Source organism: Hemiscyllium ocellatum, chromosome 2, assembly GCF_020745735.1.
Source record: "Hemiscyllium ocellatum isolate sHemOce1 chromosome 2, sHemOce1.pat.X.cur, whole genome shotgun sequence".
Lineage (NCBI taxonomy): Eukaryota > Metazoa > Chordata > Chondrichthyes > Orectolobiformes > Hemiscylliidae > Hemiscyllium > Hemiscyllium ocellatum.
In genome coordinates, this window is record NC_083402.1 from 134703500 (window position 1) to 134729113 (window position 25614).

Below are 25614 nucleotides of genomic sequence, written 5' to 3' on the forward strand. Positions count from 1 at the left end.
ATTTCACCTATTTAGATCTAATGAGACTGAAAAAAAATGTGAACTGAGAAAACCGGGGAAATGAATGACCCACCATATGCATACAACAGTTTATGATGTCAATGGGGAAGTAATTGAATTGGGTGTGTGAACATGACTGAAAAGTTAAAAGGAACACATTCAATTGGTTATTGTTCAGTAGAGGGTAGGCATGAATCTTCCGCTAACGTTGGATTGTATTTTTTATCCGGCCTTGAAGTTCTTACTAGTTCTTTGAAAGCCAATGCAAACTAAATGTGAAGAGTACAAAAATGTTTCTTACCTATACTGTTCAATATAAATAAACATATGCTGAGTTTTGTTTTTAGGTAGCTTGCCACTTTGTATACGAGACATATGAAATTTTACCATATAAGCACATAACTACGGAGAAAGTGAGGACTGCAGATGCTGGAGATCAGAGCTGAAAATGTGTTGCTGGAAAAGCGCAGCAGGTCAGGCAGCATCCAAGGAGCAGGAGAGTCGATGTTTCGGGTATGAGCCCTTCTTCAGGAATGGGCTGAAAAGTTAAGAAGGGCTCATGCCCGAAACGTCGATTCTCCTGCTCCTTGGATGCTGCCCAACCTGCTGCGCTTTTCCAGCAACACATTTTCGGCTCAAGCACATAACTACATTTTCTATCAGATGGACAGGGAACAGAATGTCTCAACATTATGATGATGCTTCAGATGATCAAAACAGAAACTTTTCCCAATTTCAGTTTATGCCATACAGGATTTCATACAGCCTGATTCAACACTTGATGCCAGGGGTCAAAAACATCTACTTAGAACTGGCATCTCATGTTAATGAGAAACATTTATATTTATTTTGGATCTTACAACCTCAGAACATCCCAAAGCACATCACAATCAATTAACAATTTTAAAATATGATCAATATTGTAGTACAGGCAGACACAGTAGTCAATTTTAATACATAAATGTCCCAAAAACAGACATGAATGAATAGATCATCTGTTTTTATAATGTTTGTTGCAAGCTGTTGTTGTTCAAGAAATTATGCAAAGCCCCCCCTTGCTGTTCCTTGATTAATATCATGGGAAATTTGAATCCTGTTGTGCAGGAGACATACTTTTGTTGTTCATTGGGATTCTTGAAAAGTCATGATCTGTAATTACCTTGTCAGTTTAAACTTGTATCACTCAGTCCCTTTCAAAAATGGTTCTCACACCAACCTCATCATTCACTAAACTCTCTAACTCAACTATTCAGGAACCCACTCACTTAATAATCTAATCCCAATCTCAACTACCCACTCACTAACCCATTCAGTTCACTTAAAACCTTAAGGTTTTGAAGAATTTAACTTAGCATGACATTTGGAGTCATAAAAAGGAGGCAATGGCCTCTTCATTGCTTCTCTCCTCTATTCTCTCTGTTATTATGTGGGCCCAGGGAATGTGGCTCCAACAGGGACAGAAGAGAATAGAGTCATAGGTCACTGGTGATCCTACCTGTGTCATTGCTGTGCAGGCGATCTGTCCTGTTAAATTTTATTTTTTTTATTCAGGATACTAATATCCTAATGCAAATAAGGTAGCCTTTAACCTAGCAAATAAAAACTCAGCAGACCTGCAAACTTAGCCTTGTTTGAGGAAGTCAGTTTGGAACAACTGACAGAAACCATAACAAGGGCTCATGAAATTGAGGAGCTACAGGCTTTCCCTGAGCTCACAGATAGTGCCATAATGTTCATTTAAACCACTACTGTCCAGTCTTTTTCCCAGGATTGGGGAATCAAGGACTAGAGGGCATCAGTTTAAGGTTAAAGGGGAAAGAATAAAAGGAAACCTGAGGGGCAAAGTTTTTACACAGAGGGTGGTACGCATATGGAATGAGCTGCCAGCGGAAGTGGTTGAGGCAAGTACATTGACAACATTTAAAAGGCACTTGGACAAATACATGGATTGGAAAGGATTGAAAGGATATGGGACAAGTGCGGGGAAATGGGGTTAGTGTGGACAGGTATTTTGGTCAGCATGGACCAGTTTGGGCCAAAGGGCCTGTCTCCATGCTGTAGGACTCTATGACTCTATTATGCTGTGGCTACAACAGTGATTCTTTCCATTAAAAGGACACTGCCATCCATTCAAAAATACATTCTGCCTATAAAACAAATGCGCAACATTGTGCATTGAGGAATGTAAGAAAATGGAATTCACATCTTCAATTTTCTGCCCGAGGTTTGCTCCATTTTTTGACGTATTTTAGGCTGAGATAGGCAAGGTTCTGATCTCTTAGGGGATCAATGAAATGAGGAATGTGTGAGAAAGTGGAGGTGAAGTTGAAGATCAGGGATGACTGCAGTGAAATGGAGAAGGAACAATATGAATATCTTAACTTCTGTTATATCACAGACAAAATCTTGTCAAGTTATCCACTTTGTTTAGAACAGCATAACTAGAGGATTTGGCCTGCATTTGAAATGGGGGTGGGGCTAAGTTAAACATAACCTCCAAAATAGTATTTCAGTGATGGATGATCTATCTAAACTCCTTAAGAAAATGGTGAAAACAGCATTGATTAGTTTAAACATAAATTGTGAAGATTCATTTTACAAAATAGTATTTTTGACACAGTATATGAATAATATGAGACATGACATGAGAAACGTAACATGATGAGAAAGAATACATGATAATGGATAATGGCCAAAAGATATTTTTCAGGCTGGAAGAAGATTCATAGTGAAGTTCGCTAGGGGTCAATATTGGGACCCTTGCTTTTCCTGATATATATTAATGATCTACATCTTGGAGTGTAGGGGCAATTTTAAAATTTGCACATAACATTAAATTTCAAGGAATTGCAAACTGAGGAGGACAGTGTGAAACTCAAAAGGACATTTACAAGTTGCTGGAGTGCATAGATAGGAAGCAGATGAGTTACAACATAGAGAATCATCAGGTAATGCACTTTGGTTGGAAGAATATTGAAAGACAATATAAAATAGAGGGTACAATTCTAAAGGGGATGCAAGAGCAGAAAGACCTGGGTGTATATAGACATAGATCATTGTAAATGGCTGTACAGGTGAAAGAGCAGTTAATTAAGCATACAGTGTTCTTGACTTTATTAGCAGGGAGATAGGTACAAGAAAAAGCTGATGAGGTTGAACTTGCGCAAGACACTTGTGATACCTCAGCTGAAGCCTTGTGTACACGGTGGCTCAGCGGTCAGCACTGCTGCCACACAACACCAGGAACCCGGATTTGATTCCAGCCTCAGGCGACTTACTGTGTGAAGTTTGCACATTCTTCAATGTCTGTGCAGGTTTCCTCTAGGTTCTCCGGTTTCCTCCCACAATCCATAGATATGCAGGTTAGGTGAATTGGCCATAGTGTTCAGGGATGTGTAGGTTAGGTGAATTAGTCAGGAAGGACTGCAGATGCTGGAGATCAGAGTCGAGAGTGGGGTGTTGGAAAAGCACAGCAGGTCAGGCAGCTTCCGAGGAGCAGGAGAATCAACATGTCAGGCAAGAGCCCTTCATCAGAGGTAAAATCTAGAATAATAGGAAATGTATTTGGGTGGGATAATCTTCAGAGGATCAGTGTGGACTTGTTGGGCCGAAGGGCCTGTTTCCACACTGTCAGGATTCTATGATTCTATAGTTGTGGGTGCCACATTATTGGAAAAATACAAAAGCATTAGAGAGACTGCAAAAGCAATTTAGAAGAATGGTCCCAGGAATCAGAAACTTCAGCTATATAGCTAGGCTGAAGAAGTTAGGACTTTTCTCCTTGGACAGAAGAAGACTGAGGGGAGATTTGATAAATGTTTTCAAGATAATGAGCAAGCTAGAAGGAATAGATTAGGAGAAGTTGTTCCGGTTCACAAGAATAAAAGAAACGAGAAGCAACAGATGTGAAGTGATATTTAAATGAAGCAAGAGGTAATGTGAAAAAAAACATTTTCACACAGTGAATAGTTAGGGTATGGGATGCACTGTGATGGAAACTTAGTGGAGGCAAATGCAATTGAGATATTCAAAAGGGCATTGGATGATTATTTGGATAGAATCAATGTGCTGGGATATGGGGGAAAAACAGATGATTGGCACTACGTAATAGAACCGGTACAGGCACAGTAGGCTGAATGGCCTCTTTCTGCACCATAACAATTCTCTTGGCCTCAATCAGACCAAGAGTGTACAGGGTGCCCAATGCCTTTCATGTGCACCACCTCCACACACAATCGTAAACAGATCAAGATGGACAGCAGGGAATTGGGAAATCTACATACTGCACATTACTTATGCACTACCTTTGAATATGCAGGCAGTGGTGCAGTAAAATTGAGCCATTGGCTGTGGAGAAGAGCTCCACAAAGTCATGAAATTGCTGCTGCCCCTCACTGCTTCCCACAAAGCTGCACTGATCACTGTAATGAGGTAGTGTTCTACTTTTAAATACGCAGCATATAAACAATTGCAGTATTACAAATGTTGAGTACTTTAGAAGTGTTCTCAACACCTAATGATTGGATAAAATGCACATAATAATGACAATACATTTCATTAACATTACTTTAAGGCAAAAAAGATTTTATGCTGTAGACTGATTTGTAATGTTTCTAAATGAGAAAGTTTTTGACTCCAGTTGAATAAAATGGTAGAACAATTAACATCATTTTCCTCCCAAAATATTAATTCAAAAATAAAGTAAATATTGTTTTTGTGTTCACATGCTCAAATGCTGAAGCATGGTTATGTCATTAACTTACTTAAAATTTGGCTTTTGCAGTTAGCATAAAAGCAGAATGACATCTGCACCTTTGTTTACATCCTAAAATCTGCTACAGTTTCCCAGGTCCAGAAAAATCTGAGTCTACAAATAAACTGATAGGTGAAGGGAGACAATTTTAAGAATGTTAACCTAGGAAAGTTCATTGACAAAGTTCATTCTCCAATGACAATATTGCAGAACTAACAAACATAAAAAGCTTGGAATTTGATTTCCTTCTTTTTTGGGAATATTAATCATCTTTAAATTGGAATGGATGCAGAAAAGAAATTAAATGGGGAGAGCAATGCGGGGGATTACAGATATACAACTACCATACTCTGGCTCTGCTTCAATAACCAGGACAAAACTGACAGTCTAAGTCTCAGATTTCAATGTGAAGTTTGGAAAATCCAGTCTGCACATTTTTACCCTCTCTGAATTGCACAATTGACCCAATTGAGATTTTGCTATTTTCTTTGACTTTTCACGAACAAATCAGCTTCGCAGCACATATTGTTAACTATAATGCTATGCATGAGTATTGTTACTGAGTTGGACAACCCACTCAGTAACCCACTCCCAACATAAGCCTCCTAAACCTCACCCTTCAACATAATAACCTTTGTAACCCTTCCCCTCCTCAGATAACCCAAACCACCCCATGCTACTTTAGATCATCCATGCCACATCTATGCAAATAATCCTTTAACTAAATGTCTGTTATTCTCAAAATACTGGACTGACAACATTAAATGGAGAAACATGTTATAAAAGCAACATCCATACCTGAGAGACTGTAATAATGTAACCTTTCCATTCTTCTCTAGCTTCCACATTTTCAGCCTGGTGGATAATACAATAAGCTCATTACATGTACATCATTGCAGAGTAAATAGTACCAAGCAAATGCTGATATGTTTGCGGGTTAGTTGGGGAAATATAGTCGTATATAATGTACTAAGCTGGCTTGCATAGTCATGTGACCTCTGTCTCTACTGAAACTGCTTTCATATTATCTTCCAGCAGCCATTATAACACAATACTTTGTACTGTAAGTATCAAGTTAAGATTAAGTGAAACTGAAAGACAGCCAACTACTATAAAAATCCAGCAAGAAAGAATTAAAACTGTACAATGTAACACTAAAGTGTTGGACAAGTCATAATGGCTGTGAATTCGCCACTCCCCGCTCCTTGGAAAAGAAGAGATATGAGCCAAATTGAAATTTATTCCACTTTCAGAGGCAAGACTCAGAAAGTGCAAAATTAAAGTCCTGAGCAAACAAGTGTAGTAACCTGTTATTAGTGCTTAGAAAAGTGTAATACAAGTTGCATAATACCCTAAACGTCACTGAGAGGTAGAAAATCCAGGCAAGGGAAATTTTTCCGCTTTGAAGATATATTATGAACTACTTATGAATGGTAATGTGTTCAAAATCAGAGGTTGGGAGAGAAAGAAACTATTGATCAGTATGCGATGGCACTGACATATCTGAATTTGGTGATTTCTGATTAATTACGGATGATCTCAGAAGAGGTGGGGTTTACCCAACACCTAACTGGACTCACCATGTACTCACAGTGACTACAAGACCAGGTCAGAGGTTAGGAAAACTGCAGCAAGTAGTTCACCTTTTGACTCCCCATTACATCTACAATGCACAAGTCAGGAGTGTGATACTTGTCAGGATGGGGACAGCTACAATGATACTCAAGAAGCTTGACACCATCCAGGACAAAGTAGTATGCTTGATTGGTGCCACATTGAGAAACGTTCACCCTCTCCACCACCGATGCTCAGTAACAGCAGTGCGTTTCATCTATAAGATGCACTGCAGAACTACTCCAAAGATGTTTCCACAGCACTGTCCAAACATACAATCACTTCCATCTGGAAAGGCAAGAGGAGCAAACACATAGGAAGACCATCACCTGCAAATTTCCCTTCAAGCCACTCACCATCCTGACTTGGAAATATATCATGGTTCCGTCAGTGTTTCTGTGCCAAAATCATGGAACTAACTCTCAAATAGTAATGTGGATCTATCTACAGCACATGGACTGCAATGTTCAAGAAGGCAGCCTTCTCAAGGGAACTTAAAGATGGGCAATAAATGCTGGCCGAGCCACAAAGCCCATATCCTGGGAGTAATTTTTAAAAATCACAAAATACACCAAAAGAACTTTCCCAGATCATAGAAAAGGTGAGATCTGTAGCTGGCATGCAGTGAGCAACAGATGTAAAAACAATGCAATGATTTGTGAACAATCTTGCCTAACTTTCTAGAATATGAATGTCCAGCATTAGAAGACCTGTGTGATTTAAACATTACATATGCACTGAATATACTGAGGCTGACAACAGTGGGACTGACTGGAATTAATAGTTTAATGAATGAATGATAATTTATTTGTCGACCACGGATATTGAGTAACTTGCAGCTGCAAATTCTGGTGCATTCAAGTTCTTTTAACAGAAAGGGCAAATCTTGGAGAAATAGAATTGCACATTATTCATGATATATCTTGGCTGTATTAGCATGATATCAATTTCTGCTGGAAGTGCTTTCATTTTAGGCTGTAATAACTATTACATCACAAAATATGAATGGGGAAAGAACAAAGGAGTAGAAAAATCAGGTAGCTGTTTCAAATATTTGGCACAGGTAAAATAAGAACTGCTACATTCTGTACTGGAGACGCTATGGGATTAAATTTAACACTCATGATCAAGTGGGTTGGGTTCACTTAGAAGGTAACATATTTTCAAATTTCAGTACTGATGCCAGTCCACATTCAAGCCACCCACTTGTGTTTTTAACAAAGAGGCAAGCAACCAGTCCACCCACAGGTTAGTCAATAAAAATCTTTTCAAGGACTCTTCATTATTACTGGATTATTATTTTGAATTTATGGCTGCTAGATGTCTTAAGCCTTGGGAATCCTGCAGGAGAAAGGAATTTGAATGAGTCAGGTCCATAAGTTAAGTAGTTTACAGCCAAATAGAGTAGGGGTGTCTCCTCTAGTTCTAGGCCCAGTAAGCTTAAAGAGAACCTGCTGCAAATTTTCCAACTCCTGCTATGATCTCTCAATTCCCTATGCCCTCCAAGTCCCCTCATGATCATCAACTCCCCTCGTAATTGTCCAAACTCACTACTAATTGCCAATTCCGCTATCTCCCCCACAATCTCAACGTCATCTCCTTCACTGAATTACCACAGCTGTACCATAAAACATGCTTAACTAAAAATTTTAAAATGGTGTATTGTTCATTTTAGCAGAATCTGGAGAAATCAGTAGTCCTTTCACTGGGGTAATCTTTCAACAATCTCATGCTACACGGTTGCAAAACCCATTCTTTCCAAAGGAAACTTGCATATTAAATTACTTTTTTTTCAATATTATAGAAAGAAAATTAACCCATTTTTTAAAAAAAAATGCCCATAACAAAATAGCAAAGCCAAATGATTAGGTTCAAAATTCATTTACTTTGAATAGCAATATTAATTTCAAGGCTTAGATCAGAATGTTAGTTTGCTTACCCTCAGCTTCACCCCCTCATTGATCAACTGCAGTCGAAAGCTAGCCGCTTGGGAGTCTTTACCTCCACTGTTGTCATCTTCGATCGATACAAAATGTTGGAGATCCAGTTTTTCTGTGTACTAAAAATAATAAGCTGCATTAGTTCAAAGCAGCATGTAACAAATAACAATAAATTTGTTACCTGGTTGGTTCAGTGCTGGAACCAGTCTGTGAAATGTTTGTGGTTTTCTGTGATTTTTTTGTTAATCTTTGCTTTTAAAATTAATTTTCTGCAAAAATTATTACAACACAATGGGAGCGTGTATTGAATACAATCGAAAAATGAAGAATATGCAACTTTGAAAAAAATCTTAGAGTGCTTCAGTTGTTATAATTAAACCTGAAACCATAGTTTAGTCAATGTCTTGTATCTTCAGCTGTATTGATATTTGTGGAATCCTTGAGTTCTCAGTGAATGGATGTTTCATCACCAATGAAAAGCTTCTCGTCTGTTAGACAATTCATTTGTCTATTCCCATGGTGTCGTCATCTTTCTAGCTGATGAATTTGTAAGTCATTTTCACCCAATGTGTCAAATAAAATGGCATTTGGCACACTTGCCTTCATTGCTCAGTCCTTTGAGTATAGGAGTTGAGACGCTATGTTGAGGTTGAACAGGACATTGGTGAGGCCTCTTCTAGAATATTATGCCCAGTTCTGGTCACCCAGTTATAGAAGGATGTTCTCAAGCTGGAGACAGTTCAGAAGAGAGTTATTAGGATGTGGATGGGCATGGAAGGTTTGAGTCATAAAGAAAGGCTAGATAGGCTGGAGTGTAGGTGGTTGAGAGGTGACCTGATCGAAGTGTATAAAATAATGAGAGGTATAGATAGAGTTAATGGTAGTTGTCTTTTCCCTAAGATGAGGAATTTCAAGACTAGAGGGCACATTTTTAAGGTGAGAGGAGAGATTTAAAAAAGACAAGAGGCAAATTTATTACACAGAGGATAGTTCAAATATGGAATGAACTTCTTGAGGAAATGGTGGATGTAGGTACAATTACAATGTTTAAAAGACATTTGGATGGATACATGAATAGGAAAGGTTTGGAGGGATATGGCCAGGAGAAGGCAGGTGGGTCTAGTTTAGTTTGTGATTATGTTCAGCATGGACTGGTTGGACTTAAGGATCTGTATGACTATAAGACTCTGTGGCTTTATAAGTGGAAATCAAAAATAGGAGACAAGGGCTCCTTTACACCTGACTGATTTGCAGGGTAATTTGTTATAATGTTTTTTTTATTCAATGGTCTTCATTTATCTTACATTGTTTCAACCAGGCCAGGTGATCACTGCAGCCATTTTAGGTCAATGTTTCTTCTTTACAACACATCTTTTTCTTCCTTTAGTCCATGATGGTCTCAGGTATTAAAATCAGATGCATTTATAATCAACTCACTCAGAGGTGTTAGGACACACCTTTGAATCAAGTGGGACTTGAACCTAGGCTCAAGGCTCTGGCTCACCGGCAAGGAGATCATTTCTATCAACCTGTTCAGAGATGTTATTTCATACTTCTGGAAAAGGTAAGATTTGAACCTGGGTCTTCTGGCTTAGATGTAGGGACACCACTCCTGTTATGCACCTTGCCTGACATCTAACTTCATTGACTGCAAGAAAGTTGAACATCAGTCAATGGAATGTCATTCATTTTGTTCAACCATTCAAAACAAACGTCTAACCAACTAGTGGATATTCACCCTGAGTTGAAATTTCATGAAATGCATCAATATGAACTGCTTTTGCTTCATTTCACAATTGCAGCTATTAATAGTATAAATCCAACAACCTTATTATTACAACAGAATCATAGATATCACTCATTGTAAAACCTGGGGTGTCTACGGCCAGGATAAAAAGAACATGCCAAACCACTGGAATTGGTTTACACAGTTCTGGAATCTAAAATAAAACATGGTCACATCAAAGTAAATGGTTGGCTCTACACTTGAGATTTGTTAGTAAACATAAACTCAACAATGATTAATCAGGTCTCTGGAGCAAATTACTTGTTAAGTAACTGACTGCAAAGAAATTTGTCCTAAGAATTGCTCCCTCCTTAAACTCCTCCACTTATTAATGAAGCTGTTCAAACTAAAGCCAGCTCGCAAAGAAGCATTCCAATTTAAGAAAGCAGTTGCACAATGATGGAGAAAGAGCAGGGTAGTGGTGTTAATTGGATAGGTTCTTTAAGGATTGGGCCAAAATTAGCCAGATGATATCCTTTTGTGCTGTCTGATTTTATAATTTACTTACACTTTTTCATGGTAGAAACAGTTCCATTTTAAATTAGAATTTTCCTACCTTCCCTTTTCATTTTCAACAAAACATCTTTTGTCCTATTGAGTGTCAGCCTTAGAAATCTCTCCTTAGCTGAACAGCATTAACAGTAGTAGAACCTGATTCTATCTCGATTTAATCCTCACTGAGCAGATTCCATATTCTTAATACTGACTCAAGCTTGTTATCTTTAAGCATACCTTGGATAAAATTGTTCAAGTTCCTTATATGTGAACTGATTGATGTTGCTCAGCTCACCCACAAAATATCTTGGTTAGTTGTGCCATTGGTATTAAAAACTAAAATTAGGCATACTTTTGTCTGTTTAATTATTGTAGTGGATGCCAATTCTTACTTCAAAAGTGTTTAAACCAGATATTTGGAGCTAACAATGGTAACAGGCACTTTCCCCTGCTCATGACCAAAAGTTACAGTGGAGGAGTCAGGCAAAGTCATAGGAAATCCTATCCCAAACATTTTTGACAACAGAGCATTGTAAATACAGCAACAACGTGCACTTATGTGTCATCTTAAACACAACAAAACATTAAGGAAATTCACAGCACAAAAATCAAACAAAATCTGAAAGCAAGCCAAGAGTGGCTATCAGGAAACATGAACAAACTCTGTCAAAAGTATTCTTTAAGGAGTAGATAAAACAGAATAAAACTAAAAGAACTGCAGATGTTATAAATCAGAAATAAAAACATAAATTGCAGCTTCTGTGGATAGAAATCAGAGTCAACATTTTGCGTCCGGTGACTGTTCCTCAGAACTGTTCTGAGGAAGAATCACCGGACCCGAAACATTAACTCTGATTTCTCTTCACAGATGCTGCCAGACCTGCTAAGATTTTCAGCAACTTCTGCTTTTGCTGTAGAAAGAACAGAAGTCATTTAGGAAGGGAATTGAAAAGCTCAAGTATGACACGAATGAAGTTATATGCATCAACCTTGATCACAATGAACTAGGAAATACAGAAGAGATCAGAAATGTAAAGGCCTGGAACGATTATAAGACTGGATGAGGTTAGAAAGATAGGCATATTATAAAGGAAAAAGATCAACTTATGATTCCATAGCATTTCTCATTAACTTGATATATCCTAAGTGGCCAAGGAACTGTAATCCCCATTGTTTCCAATATTTTCTAATTGCATTTCACATCTGGACAACAGCAAGTGATGGCAAGGAACACAGCTCGCAATGGTCATCGCGAGCTTCGGGCTCTGTCTGGTTGCCAGGTCAATGTCACCCTCCTACCACCTCTGCAAAGGCCTCCTTTTATCTCACTGATCCTGACAGCCTATTTCCATATGGGAGAATTCCACATTGACGGAAAAGGTGGGAAAATTCTGATTAAAAATGAAATTCATACTAATATGAAGAAGTGTAATTCCACAATGAATTTTGCTTCTAATTGTTCTCCCAGCTTACATACCATCTATCTTGCTCCTCTATGCTTACCCCTGTAGAGGAAATGGTGATGGTCACTGTCAATAATCTCTCCTCCCTCCCCTGTAGCCAACTATTCTCTCTGAAACTTTTTGCCAATCCCCACACACCTCAAGTTTCCCTCCATTATGTTCCTTGTATCCACCTCGACAAATGCCTGTGCTTCCTTTTTGCTTTTCTGTCAGTGAAGCCCTCACTGCCCTTGTTTGCACTCTCCTGAAAGATCAACAGACCAACACTTAGGATTATAAATCATCCCAGACCTTTGACAGGCTTCGACAAACAGCCCCTGGATGTTACTGATCAAAACCCTGACCACTGTGTTTGCACTTCCACAACTGATGAAACCCTATTCCCCTCACTATGGCCTGACAGCACTAGCCATTGTCCACTAATTAAGCATATTCTTGAACCTGCTAGCCTGAGTGGATCACTAGTCATAGGCAAGCCTCTGGACAGTGTGTAAACTGTGTCTGTGACTAACACTACGAGAACTCCCTCCTGACTACACTGAGCTCTAGCTACCACTCAGTTACCAACTTGGCCATTTTGTTAAATAAACATGCAGTGCGTTTTCTGCACAGACAGCTGGCACATGCTGTAGGTGGGAAATTGACATCTTGGTGTGCCATGCAATAATAAATTTATTCTTAATCTTAGTGGGCGCCCATATGCCCCTGCACCTGTGAATGCCTAGAATTGGTTTCCAAGGTTGGAAGACCTCACTGGGGTGAGAACTGGCTTAACAAGAGACTTTAAACAGGCACACATCTGCCAAGTTGGGAAATTTCCTGACTTGAGCCACATGCCTCAGAGCAAAGATGTGAGCAGTGTGAGAGAAGTGGAACTTTAAGGTGCTGGAGGCTTGGAGGAGTTCAATCCATGAGCTTAATAATACAATCTTAATCTTCAGAGAAAGCTATCATTACCCACATTTTCTTATATGGCTCACATTGTAATTTGAATACATGGAGCTGACTTTGTCAAGAAATCAGTCACTATGCTATTACACTTCTACCATTGTTTACCACAAATCTACCTTCACTGTTCAATAAAAATGTAGAGATTCCTATATTTCTAAGTGCTATGGGATCAGCCTTATTGGCAACTTTCTCAATACAGTCCAAGCCATTTGTTCACTATGTAATCTTGATACCTAAATAGGGAGGTTTGCAACCATTCTGTGGAATAATGGCTGCCATGATTAGACCATTTCTTGCTATAAGTTGCACAAACTCATGAACAGGCCTAAGGCCTTGACTCTGAGAAGTGCCAGTCTGTCTCAGGTTAAGGGTAAGGTATCTAAAGGTTAGAGCAATGGGTGAGTGCTATGTTGTTTCACACTGTTAATGTACAGTAGAAATGAATAATGTTCCCAACTAACATGCTGTTGTCACCGAACCAAAAGGCTTTCTGCCTATCACACAAATAATTGATATAACATATGAATTTCAGTGTAAGGCTGATGTTGGGCATACAGCTGTATGTCCCAAACATTTCAATATTTTTAAAGTCTCCATTGATGCTAGTGACATAGGAGTTGGAACTGTACTTCTACAGGAAGATGAGGATGGGGATTAAACTGCCAGTTAGTTACTTTTTGAAGAAGATCAACATCCACCAAAGGAAATACTCCACGATTGAAAAATAACGATTGAGTTTGGTACTGGCTTTACAACATTTTAATCCGTATGCCATGAACAATGTGTTGAAGGTGGTGGTGTACACGGATCACAGTCTGCTTACATTCTTAGAATGTTTTAAAGACAAGAATATGAGACTATTTCATTGGGGTCTTATGTTACAGACTTTTAATTTAAAAATTGTACATGTTGCGGGTTGTAAGAATGTAATTGCAGATGTGTTATAACAGATTTAACTGATAAAGTTTGAATGAGATTTGCCTTTATTTAATACTATATACATATATACAGTTATATGGGAAGAAGTTAAGGTGAACTTAGATTAAAGTTATCTGTATGTTAGGGTAATGTGGCTAAAGAATAGAGAGAAAAAAAGAAGCCTTCTTTTCATTATGATGGTTTATCTTTTTATTAAGGAGGGAGGTGTTATGAAGATGTGGGTGTAGTGTACCTTTAAGAGAGTTAAAAGCTAGCAGAACTGCCTGACACATCACCAAGTATTCTGAAAAAGATAACAATGTAATGCTTGGTTGAAAATTAGATTAGCTGGTTGCCTAGAGACAAAAACAAATTCAAATTAGGCCACTCAGTTTAAATTATGCCCTAAAAAAAGATAAACTCCAATCAAGTTTGAATTCAGTATGTTGACAATCTTAAAAGCCAATGACAATCCAATTCTTTGGGGGTATAAGACCGGAAAAATTGAACAGTTGGGAGGAGAATCACCAAGCCAATGACATCTGAAGATTGCCTGGAGACTAGCTCTCTTAAAGGTACCTTCATCGATCCCTGAACAATGAAGCATAATCTGTAAGAAGAAGAAAATAGTATACAGGAAGATCCAAGTAGAAGATTCAATAGTTGGCTTGTTTTGAAAACTTGTATTGGTGAATCTTAATTGGGGTTTTTATCAGACTTGTATTAAAGAAGATAATAGATAGGTTAGAGGAAGGAGTTGTAAATAGTTGTTAGTTAATTATTGTCTATTATACTTTAAGAAATAAAATTATTAACTTTTACTTTAAATAGTTCTTGACCTCTCAAATTTTCACAGATTACTGCACAAAATAAATCTTTTCTTAAATTAAGTAGGAGGATTTACCCTGTGTCATAACAATATTCGTTGGCTGTTTGCAAAAGCAAAGTAATGACCATGCCCAAAGAGCCTGCAAAGCTCTCACTATTTCCAACATTAGATATGATTCTGTAATTGGACAATATTTGCTAAACAGCAAGACTGTGTGAAGAATTACACTGGTAATCAATTTATATTTGTTTGTCAAGCTCCCAGTATGGCGTACTTACATGTACTGGAAATTACATACATTAATACACAAGGTCCTTGTCTTTGCTGACAAAAAGAATATGTTTATACACTGTACCTCTTTCAATGATGCTAAGGACCAGACCAGATTCCCCTCCCCCTCTCAAAACATTTCAACAAAGTAGCCCAGACCCTAACTTTGCTAGTTGTTTTAAGCAGGTATACAGTGGATATTCCAGGAGAGATGCAACAGCTCAAATACTTAGTTTTAATGAAAACATGATTTATTTACAAGATTACCGAACGAAACACAGACAAAAGAGAACATAAAACCGAATAACGTAACCTATCTGAAAACCCAATCGATTATCCCAACTTAACGATGCTGTTCCAAATACTTGCAACAATCCCCATAAACTCCCCTCAGGCACAAAAGGTAAAATCAAACACAGGGTCTTACAGGGGAAATGCCAGAGAGAGGGAGGATCAGCCTGGACCTGCATCTTTGGGTCCATTTTAGAGAATATACATAATTTATGTTTTGATTGCTCTTCCTCATGTGTGAATAATGCAAGTGACTTAACTTCAGCATTTCCTTTTCATATAAAAGTGGGGCCTTTTATTTTTAAAGGAATCTTAATTTTGACCTTTTTAAGGTGTAACAAATTCCAATCAACATCCCTCACATTGCTTTCATTCTTCTGTTGAACTTATATTAGTTTTTTTGGTTTAAACTGTGGCCTCAGGAAATCCTGAAGCTGAGAAGGTATTCGATCAGCTTGGACATGAAGCTGCACCTCTCCTCCTCAAAATAATCAATATGCCTACCTGGAATTTTCAAAGGGAGTTTGCAATCTCCTGCCCTCTGTGCCAATATCAGGACCTTCCTTGTGTATGCAGACAAGGCTCCTTGGATGCTGCCTGGCCTGCTGTGTTTTTCCAGCACCACATTTTTCAACACTTGTGTATGCAGACACACAGCCTTCAGAATCCTATTATGACTCAACATTTTGCAGACAGACCCAATATTTCTGTGCAATGTTTGTATTTGGTGTTATTTACTACTTATAGGGTAGACGCAATGTTCTTTCCCCATATTTCACAACCCTAGCCTATATACAACTCACTTCCTGAAATTAGTTTATTTCATTTTCTTTGTAAATTTAAAAGTATCATCCCAGATTTTGTCTTGCAAACGTCCAGAACATGGCATGAACCCACAAACTAACATGGAGGCAAGTCTACTCCTTCAGAACAGAGATAACATTCTATTCGTTAGAGGAAGGCATGACTGATAAAGCCAATAGCAAACTTAAGTTTGTACAAAGGGAAAGAAAAAATAACTTTGATTCAAGGACAGGGAAATTTTAGCAGCAGCCAGAGTTGAAACATTAACAGCCTTAGAGCAGCAGCAACAGATTAAGTAAGTAAAGCCTATAGACATCAAGTCACAGTTAAGGAAATTCATCACTTACTTGTGCAAAGCAAGTTGGGAGGTTATTAGAATGAGAGAGAAAAAAACATGCATTTTTTTTTAAAAAACAATGCCTGCCAAAGTATCAGTGATGTACAAAAAAGGTGTCAGGACTTAATTTTGGTTCTGCTCCAAACTGCTGAATATCAGGGAAGATCTACACAGGCAGGCTTAGCATAACTCACTTAATTCATGATCTTGGCAAAGTGGAATGTTTTTCTCAGTTTCCATAGCCTTTTATTTGTTCTCCAGTCTCTGTTGTATGTCAACAGCCAAGTAGTACCAAAACAGAAGTACCTCTGGGATTAGGAGACTAGGATATACCATGTACTGGGAAACAACACAATGTCATATTTAGTGTGCATTTGCTTTTGATTTTCAGCAATTGATAGGTTATTAGATTCAATAATCCATAAATTCCTATAGGCAGGCAAACAGTTTGCTCAACAAATGTGTATAAAATGAAACCCACTTAAGATAAACAAAACAACATCACAATTAAACAGAATATAGCGAAAAATGGTACCCAGGCACAAACTGGAATTTACCAGCTCTTTGGGCAGGTTGGGAGCTAAGCTTAGGAAAAGCCCCATAAAATGACAAAGGACAGCAGTGGGGGAATAGAGAAGTGTGAAGAGTACAGTGCAAATTGTCTTCCTGCCACCAAGCTACATAAGTTTGTCTTTGTTCCAGAGCCCCTTGGGCTGCTTGCACATTAGAGAGAAACAGAGATAACTGATGATGGTTTAATCTGAGGATCATCATATGTCAAGTGAGAAGAAAGGTTGAGAAGGAGAGTCGTTCATGATGGCCTCAGTCAGTCTGGGAACTGAATCGACTCTATTCACGTCATTTGGCATCACAAACTAGCTGCCCATCCAACTAAGCTAACCAAGAAGTCATTTTACCAGCACTAGAGAAGGTACAGTCCTCTCACTTAGAGATCAATTCTGCCATTTAAATAATCAATTAAAGGATCTTCCACCAACTCTGGCACTTTACTAGGCACTTTACTAGCTGCATGCAGGGCTTTCATCACATAGGATGACTACTTTGGTGTATTGTAGACCATCAGGCAAGCTGACCTTCCATCCATTGACTCCATCTTGATGCTGCAGAAAGGCAACCAGCTTCATTAAAGACCCCTCCCAATCCAGTTATAATCTCTTTTAACCTCTCCAGGCAGAAGATACAAAAGCTTAAACACATGCCATCTGGTTCAAGAACAGCTTCTTCCCTGCTGTTATTAGACTTCTGAAAAGACTTCTCAAATTTAAAATCTGCTGATGATCTTGCTTTTATGCACCTCCTTTGCAACCATAACTTTCTATTCTTCACTCTGTTCAATCATCCCGTGATCTTTGAACGTTATGATCTACCTGTGCTGCACACAAAACAAGACTTTTCGCTGTACATGTGACAATAACAAATCAAGTCAAATCAAATATCCAAGAGCCACTGTGTGGACTCGTTGGGGGAGGAGGAAGAATGGCAGCTTCCTATTTGCACACTCAGCCCCACATAACAGCCTCATCAACCTCCACCCCAGCCCTCAAATGGGGCCGACTTCACAAACCGTGCTTGCTGGTTGGCCAAACAATTTGGCCGTGGTTCCCATAAATGGCCAGGCAAAGTGGAATGTGGTTGTTAGGCCTCCTATTGGGGCCCCTGCTGCAACAATTAAATTCTGGCCAATATAGTAATCACTTTATCTGTATTTTCAAATTAAACGTTACTCAAAGCATTTTTAAATCTTATTCCAAATCTTCTATCAATACCACAGATTTGAAAGCATCAATCATGACTACTTATATTGTTGTTTTAAAAATACTATTCCTAATAACTGCAACAATCTATGCATGTGTTAGAATAAGGCAAAATATTGAAGCTAAGACCATGAACAATCATTTGATTCCAGTGTAAATATCTTTCTTACCATTGATTCCTTTTCATCACAATAAAAGAATATTGAAGATCCTCGTAACTCTGACCAGTATCTTTGGAAGTTCTGTTAAGCAGATTTAAAAAACACATCAGTGGGAGGGGAAGAAGAAGAGGCTTCATGTTTGCTCATTATATTTTGTAGAATTATGGAAATATAAACGGTTACAGCACAATAGGAGAACATTCAGCCTGTTGAACCCATGCCATGCTCTTAACAACAGCAACTAATTTGGTCCTGCTTCTCCTCCCTTTCCTAAAACCCTACATGTTCTCCCCTTCAGATGTTTTTCAATTTCTTTTTGAAAACCCATGACTGAACGTGTCTTCATGATAGTGCATTCCAAATTGTAATCGTTCACTGCAATCTTTCCTCAATTTATTTCTTTTGTCAATTACTATTATCAACCTATTTTTGCTGATTCTAGACCTTTCTGAAAATGGAAACAGTTTCTACCTAACCTGTCTAGATCATTCATGATTTTAAACACCTTTGTCAAATCTTCTCTTATATTTCTTTATGTTCAGGAAAAGAAGGAGGAGAAAGTGAGGACTGCAGATGCTGGAGATCAGAGCTGAAAATGTGTTGCAATTGGAAGATTGCAATTTCCCCTCCTCCCACCTTGTCTCAGTCAAATCCCTTGAACTCAGCACCGCCTTCCTAACCTGCAATCTTCTTCCTGACCTCTCCGCCCCCACCCCACTCCGGCCTATCACCCTCACCTTGACCACCTTCCACCTATCACATCTCCAACACCCCTCCCCCAAGTCCCTCCTCCCTACCTTTTATCTTAGCCTGCTGGACACACTTTCCTCATTCCTGAAGAAGGGCTTATGCCCGAAACATCGACTCTCCTGCTCCTTGGATGCTGCCTGACCTGCTGCGCTTTTCCAGCAACACATTTTCAGATCAGGAAAAGAACCCCAGCTCCTCCAACCTATCTATTCCTGTAATGGTTTTCAACTCTTTTCTGCTCCATTTCTAAGGCCTTCACCACCTTTTTAAACTGAATTAGACATAATAGCTCAGCTGAAGCCATACCAGCATTTTGTTAAAATTCATCATAAGTCTTTGCTTTTTTACTCTATTTATAAGGTCTAGCTTTCTATATGCTTTTCCAAATCACTTTCTTAACCTGGTGTGTCATTTTTTAAAAAATTATGCATACATACTCCCAGGTCTCTCTGCACCTGCACACACTTTGAAATTGCACTCTTTATTTGATACTGCCTCTACTTATTACTTTTGCCACAATGCATCACTTCACATTCTTGCTATGTGTCCAAACTATTCAACTAGCCTTTTATGTCCTCTTCAACCAATCACTACCCTCCCCAGTACACTACACTATACTTTCAAGGTTTCATGTCATCTGCAGATTTTGAAGTTGTATCCTGTTCACCCAATTCTGGGTAATTAATGTACATCAAAAACAGTTGTCCCAATATCAATCCCTGGGAACCTCAATGTGTACCTTCCCCCAATCTAAAAAATAACCATTCACTATTACTATCATTTGTATGTTTGTAAAGTTTTGAGTTTATCACAGATGTTGCTCAGAGTCAGGCAATAACCATCTTGGAGACTAAATTAGTCACATTCCACAAATGTTATGATTCATAGATTGATATCCAACTTTTATTGAAGGAAACCCATGGAATTGTTACAAATATTCTATCATGTCTGCATCGTCTGTAATCTTGTTTTTTATTTGAAATGATCTACAACTTGCTAATGAAGTTCTTTCAACTCATTATATTTTAAGTTAGTTTATTGTTTACTATTTATTCAATTTCAAAACTACCATTCTTCCATTTGCTTCCAAACCCCTTAGGACTGTGGTTAGCAGAGTCACAATGGATCTGTTCCTTGGTAACTTTCTTTGCAACTTTAAACGGTGCTATTTATATAAATGCACGTTGTTGTTGTGCATTCAGCATCTACCTGGTACCACTAGATGGTATCTGAGAGCAGCTTGTTCCTCAGCAATAACTGCAATTTGTGATCACATAGTGCCTTTTAATGTTAAAAGGTGCTTCATAGGAGCATTACAAAGCAAAGTCTAACACTGAGCCACTAAATGAAATATTAAGACAAATGACTGATTGCTTAGGCAAAGAGCTAGGTTTTAAGAAATGTCTTAAATGAGAGAGAGGGATAAAGGCAGAGATAAACAGAGAAAGAGTTTATATAGTAAATTCCAAAGTTCTGGCTTAGGCTGCTTGAGGCACAGCCACCAATCATGCTGCAATCAAAATGAGGGGTGCAATAGCTGAAATAGCTCAGCTGGGAGAATGTTAGACTGAAGATCTAAGGGTGAATGATTCAATTTCAGGTTTCAGCAAAATAAGCATTCGCTTAAAGGGACCCCTGGACCAAGAGACCGGGGTTCAAGTCTCACCTGTTTATGTAGTAACATCTCTGATTACGTTGATAGGAAAAGTAGGTTTTTTTTTAGAAAGCCAGACTTGGAGGAGAACAGTTATCATGAAGGAGTGTAGGGGATCTCACAGATTGGGAGGAGTAATGCCATAGTGGGACTTGAAAGCCAGGATGAGAATTTTAAAACATCCCTGACAGTAAGGAGTCTCTGGGCTTGCCTCACGAGATGCTTCTGAATAGCGACTCCAAGGCTCCATTGCAGTAAATCTAAGGGTAGAATTTAAGTTTCCGTGTTTGGATTCAAAAACATGCCCCAGTGCCATTGGTGCTGTTCTGGCTGTCTGTTTGATCTTAGCAGAGGCCATGTTCGTGAATACTATCCAACTAAAAATGGTGAGTGGGTTAAGCAGCTAGTTAGACCAACTGGAGATCTGCAGCCTTGGTCTAACATCTGCCCCACTGCGAGCATTGGGTACTGCTGCAGTAGACAAAAAATGTACTCAGATGATCTGTTCAAATTTAAGACACATTTGTGTCTGCAGATATCAGGATGTCATTATGGAGGCCAATCAAGTTTCTTGGAAGGTTGCAAGCATAAAAGGACTTGCAAGAATCCTGGGCAGTTATTGAAAAACCTTCTCCAAAACCCAGCGAGACTTTGTATTCAGTAGGAAACCTGTCTCCTATCAGGCAGACCCCAGGGCTCTCCAAATTGATTACCTGACATCGGCAATTCAATATTTACCCCTAGACACAACTTCAACCTCCTTCCACATGACCTGGAGTATTTCACCCTATGTGTCTACAAAATAAATTTTGGTATCATTCATCAAGATTTTTTTAAGCAATAAAAGACTGCATTTCCAGTTAATCTGCTTTAACAGCAATTGCAGATATCTATTGCTGAAAAAAATACTTGTTGATTGAGGCCAAAATCATTTTTAGAGGCAGATTTTTTTTCTCGCTCCAACAGCAGCTTTGCAAAGAAGGTGTCCTGCAGGAGCGAAAACTGCTTACTAGAGAGAAAAGCCAGGCTGCCCCAAGGATCTTCTGGAATAACTTGCCTTAAGATCACTGGAAACTTGAAATTAGGTCTTTTGTTTGACCTCATGGTTTGAAACCCCAGGGGCAGCAAGATGAGTGGAAACAATAGTAAAGCATTTTACAAATAGAAATAGAAATTGTTGACATCAATGTGATACAAAACTCAGCATGCCATACTCAAACTGCACCCAGTCCCACCAATCCATTCTCCCTTCTACCTGCTGATTACATTGAACGCTGGTGTTCAAACACCTCAGACAAAGGACAGGTCTTTGTCCTAGGGAGTTCCAGTTTTGTTTATTTTATTGCACTTTCTAATCAATTGATGCTAATTTCTAAAACCAGAGTTGATAAATAGTGGGTGACTTTACAAGAGGCTTAATTGACAGAAGGTGCTGGATTTCAAAGAGTATTTTTCTCACCCCCTCAGCTGAGTTGACCACCAAGAAATGTAGAAATATTTCATTACCTTAGGTTTCACATATGCCAGCTTAACTTTTCATGAAACTATTAACAGTTCAAGTTAATAATATAATACAGTGCATGTTATTATTAATGAATCCTTTCTCCAATTATATTGGAGATAAAATAAGAGGGTAGTTGAGACAGGAAACCTCATAACCTTTATAAAAAGTACTTGGTTGAACACTTGAAGTATCATAACAATCATGACACTTGTCATGAAAGTGAGATTAGTGTAGGAGGTAGCAGGTTTTTGTCAGTACAGACTTGATGGGCCAAAGGGCCTTTTATATAATGAATGATTCTATGATCTACATTCAAGTAATCACAACACTATGACAGGTTGAAGTTTTTTGTGATAATATTTTAACCCTGTATGATCTCACTTAGTTTTGCCATTTTTCAAAGTTTTCATTCTTTAATTTTCTTCAGAAAATCTTGAAGCCATCAGGTAGGAAACTTTCTAATCACTAGCTTTTCAAAGAGTAATTCAATACTTTCTATAGCACTGCAGTTCCTTCAGACGATAGACATTATAAACGAAAGTAATGTAACTTTGCAGAGAGGAGAGTTCGCTGAAATGCAGTTATCACCTACCTTAGCCCTCGAGCTTTTTTTCCACAGAATCCCATCATAATACAAAGGCAGGGAAGTAATCTTCTCACGTCTTTGAAAGACCAGCCTCAAGTTTGTTCTGGAAGCAGCCATTTCTGTTCAACAAACGTAGTCACTGTTATTCATTAACGATGAGATGAAGCAATCGGTGTCGACGGACACTTGCAGCTTAGAGTGACTGTGCCGTTTGACTGTTCCACTTCCAATCTGTGTTAAAGCGACAGGGAGAGAACCTAAAAGACAGCACCCAATGAGAACATTGCCCGAGTCCTTCTCGAACACTCGCAATATACTGGAATCCAGCAGGAATGAGGAAACTATTCAACGAGGAAGGTATTTTATCACATGTACGTGACATACAAGAAAGGATATTGCTCTACCACGCAACAGCGACTAACAGTGGGAGAGAAAGTGGCGAAAATTAAGGAGGGAAAGACACTGATCATTTTAACGTAGGTTATTTTCTTGAATAAGAGAAAAATCTTGTTAAATCTAAAGAGACCCAAAGACTTTGAAGAGTTTGACACAGCTGGGGGATCACAGAGTTAAAGTACACAAGCCGTGAAAACTTTGGAATTTAGGATGAGGATCTTTAAATTCAATAATCACACAACACCAGGTTATGGTCCAACAGGTTTAATTGGAAGCATACCAGCTTTCGGAGCGACGCCCATTCATGAGGTGTTAGTGGAAGGCTCAATCCTAACACAGAATTTATAGCAAAAATTTACAGTGTGATGTAACTGTTACCGACTCCCACAGCTACCTGGATTACACCTCTTCCCACCCTACCTCCTGCAAAAATGCCATCCCGTATTCCCAATTCCTCCGCCTCCGCAGTATCTGCTCCCAGGAGGACTAGTTCCACCACAGAACACACCAGATGGCCTCCTTCTTTTGAGACCGCAATTTCCCTTCCCACATGGTTAAAGATGCCCTCCAACGCATCTCATCCACATCCCACACCTCCGCCCTCAGACCCCACCCCTCCAACTGTAACAAGGACAGAACGCCCCTGGTGCTCACCTTCCACCCTACCAACCTTCGCATAAACCAAATTATCCACCGATATTTCCGCCACCTCCAAACAGACCCCACTACCAGGGCTATATTTCCCTCCCCACCACTTTCCGCCTTCCGCAAAGGTCCACGCCCTCCCCCCCCCTTCAACCCACCCTCCTGTCCTGGCACCTTCCCCTGCCACTGCAGGAATTGCAAAACCTGTGACCACACCTCCTCCCTCACCTCCATCCAAGGCCCGAAAGGAGTCTTCCACATCCATCAAAGTTTTACCTGCACATCCACCAATATCGTTTATTGTATCCGTTGCTCCCGATGTGGTCTCCTCTACATTGGGGAGACTGGATGCCTCCTAGCAGAGCACTTTAAGGAACATCTCTGGGACACCCGCACCAATCAACCACACCGCCCTGTGGCCCAACATTTCAACTCTCCCTCCCACTCTGCCGAGGACATGGAGGTCCTCGGCCTCCTTCACTGCCGCTCCCTCACCACCCGACGCCTGGAGGAGGAACGCCTCATCTTCCGCCTCGGTGGACTTCAACAGTTTCTCATTTCCCCTTCCCCCACCTCACCCCAGTTCCAAACCTCTAGCTCAGCACTGTCCCCATGACTTGTCCTACCTGCCTATCTTCTTTTCCACCTATCCACTCCACCCTCCCCCCTGACCTATCGCCTTCATCCCCTCCCCCACTCACCTATTGTACTCTATGCTACTTTCTCCCCACCCCCACCCTCCTCTCACTTATTTCTCCACCCTTCAGGCTCTCTGCCTGTATTCCTGATGAAGAGCTTTTGCTCAATACGTCGATTTTACTGCTCCTCTGATGCTGCCTGAACTGCTGTGCTCTTAGATTACTTACTATATTAGATTAGATTACTTACAGTGTGGAAACAGGCCCTTCGGCCCAACAAGTCCACACCGACCCGCCGAAGCGCAACCCACCCATACCCCTACATTTACCCCTTACCTAACACTACGGGCAATTTAGCATGACCAATTCACCTGACCCGCACATCTTTGGACTGTGGGAGGAAACCTGAGCACCCGGAGGAAACCCACGCAGACACGGGGAGAACGTGCAAACTCCACACAGCCTGTCACCTGAGTCGGGAAATGAACCCGGGTTTCAGGCGCTGTGAGGCAGCAGTGCTAACCACTGTGCCACCGTGCCGCCCACCGTGCTCTTCCAGCACCACTAATCCAGAATCTGGTTTCCAGCATCTGCAGTCATTGTTTTTACCTACAGATCAGTCTCAAGTCAACCTTCCATCCAATGACTGCACCTAGACTTCCTACTATGTCCGCAAAGCAACCAATAGAATCGAAGCCACCTCCAACATCAGTTACACTCTATTTCACCCTCTTCCTACATGCAGAAGATATAAAAGTTTGAATACATTTACAAATAGATTTAGGAACAGACTCTTCCCTACTGTTATCAGGTTTTTGTACAGACCTTTCAAATGTTAATTCTGATCTCTCTCTCTCTCTGTCTCTCTCTGTTCCTTCTCTGAGGCTGTAACACTGCATTCTGTACTCTGTACTGCTACCCTGATGCACTTTGTATGCTACAATCAGCCTGTATAGCACTCAAAACAACACTTTTCATTGTATCTCAGTGCATGTGGCAACAATAAGTCAACCAATCAATTGAGGAAGTGTAAAGGAAGTCACCAATTTAATGA

The 25614-nt window shown here is 39.6% G+C and overlaps 1 protein-coding gene across 2 annotated transcripts in view; it reads right to left on the reverse strand.

Annotated features, from left to right (window-relative positions):
• The window catches only part of LOC132829048 (signal-transducing adaptor protein 1-like), a 50825-nt gene extending 27651 nt beyond the window's left edge, over positions 1-23174 (reverse strand). For both annotated transcript variants that reach the window (XM_060846346.1, XM_060846338.1), the window contains exons 1-4: positions 22888-23174; positions 18397-18468; positions 8307-8426; positions 5552-5608 (exon numbers count right to left, since the gene is read on the reverse strand). In XM_060846346.1, coding sequence (XP_060702329.1) covers positions 5552-5608; positions 8307-8426; positions 18397-18468; positions 22888-22998 — 360 coding nt within the window. In that variant the 5' untranslated portion in view covers positions 22999-23174. The remainder of the gene's footprint in view (positions 1-5551; positions 5609-8306; positions 8427-18396; positions 18469-22887) is intronic.
• Between the last annotated feature and the right edge of the window lie 2440 nt (positions 23175-25614).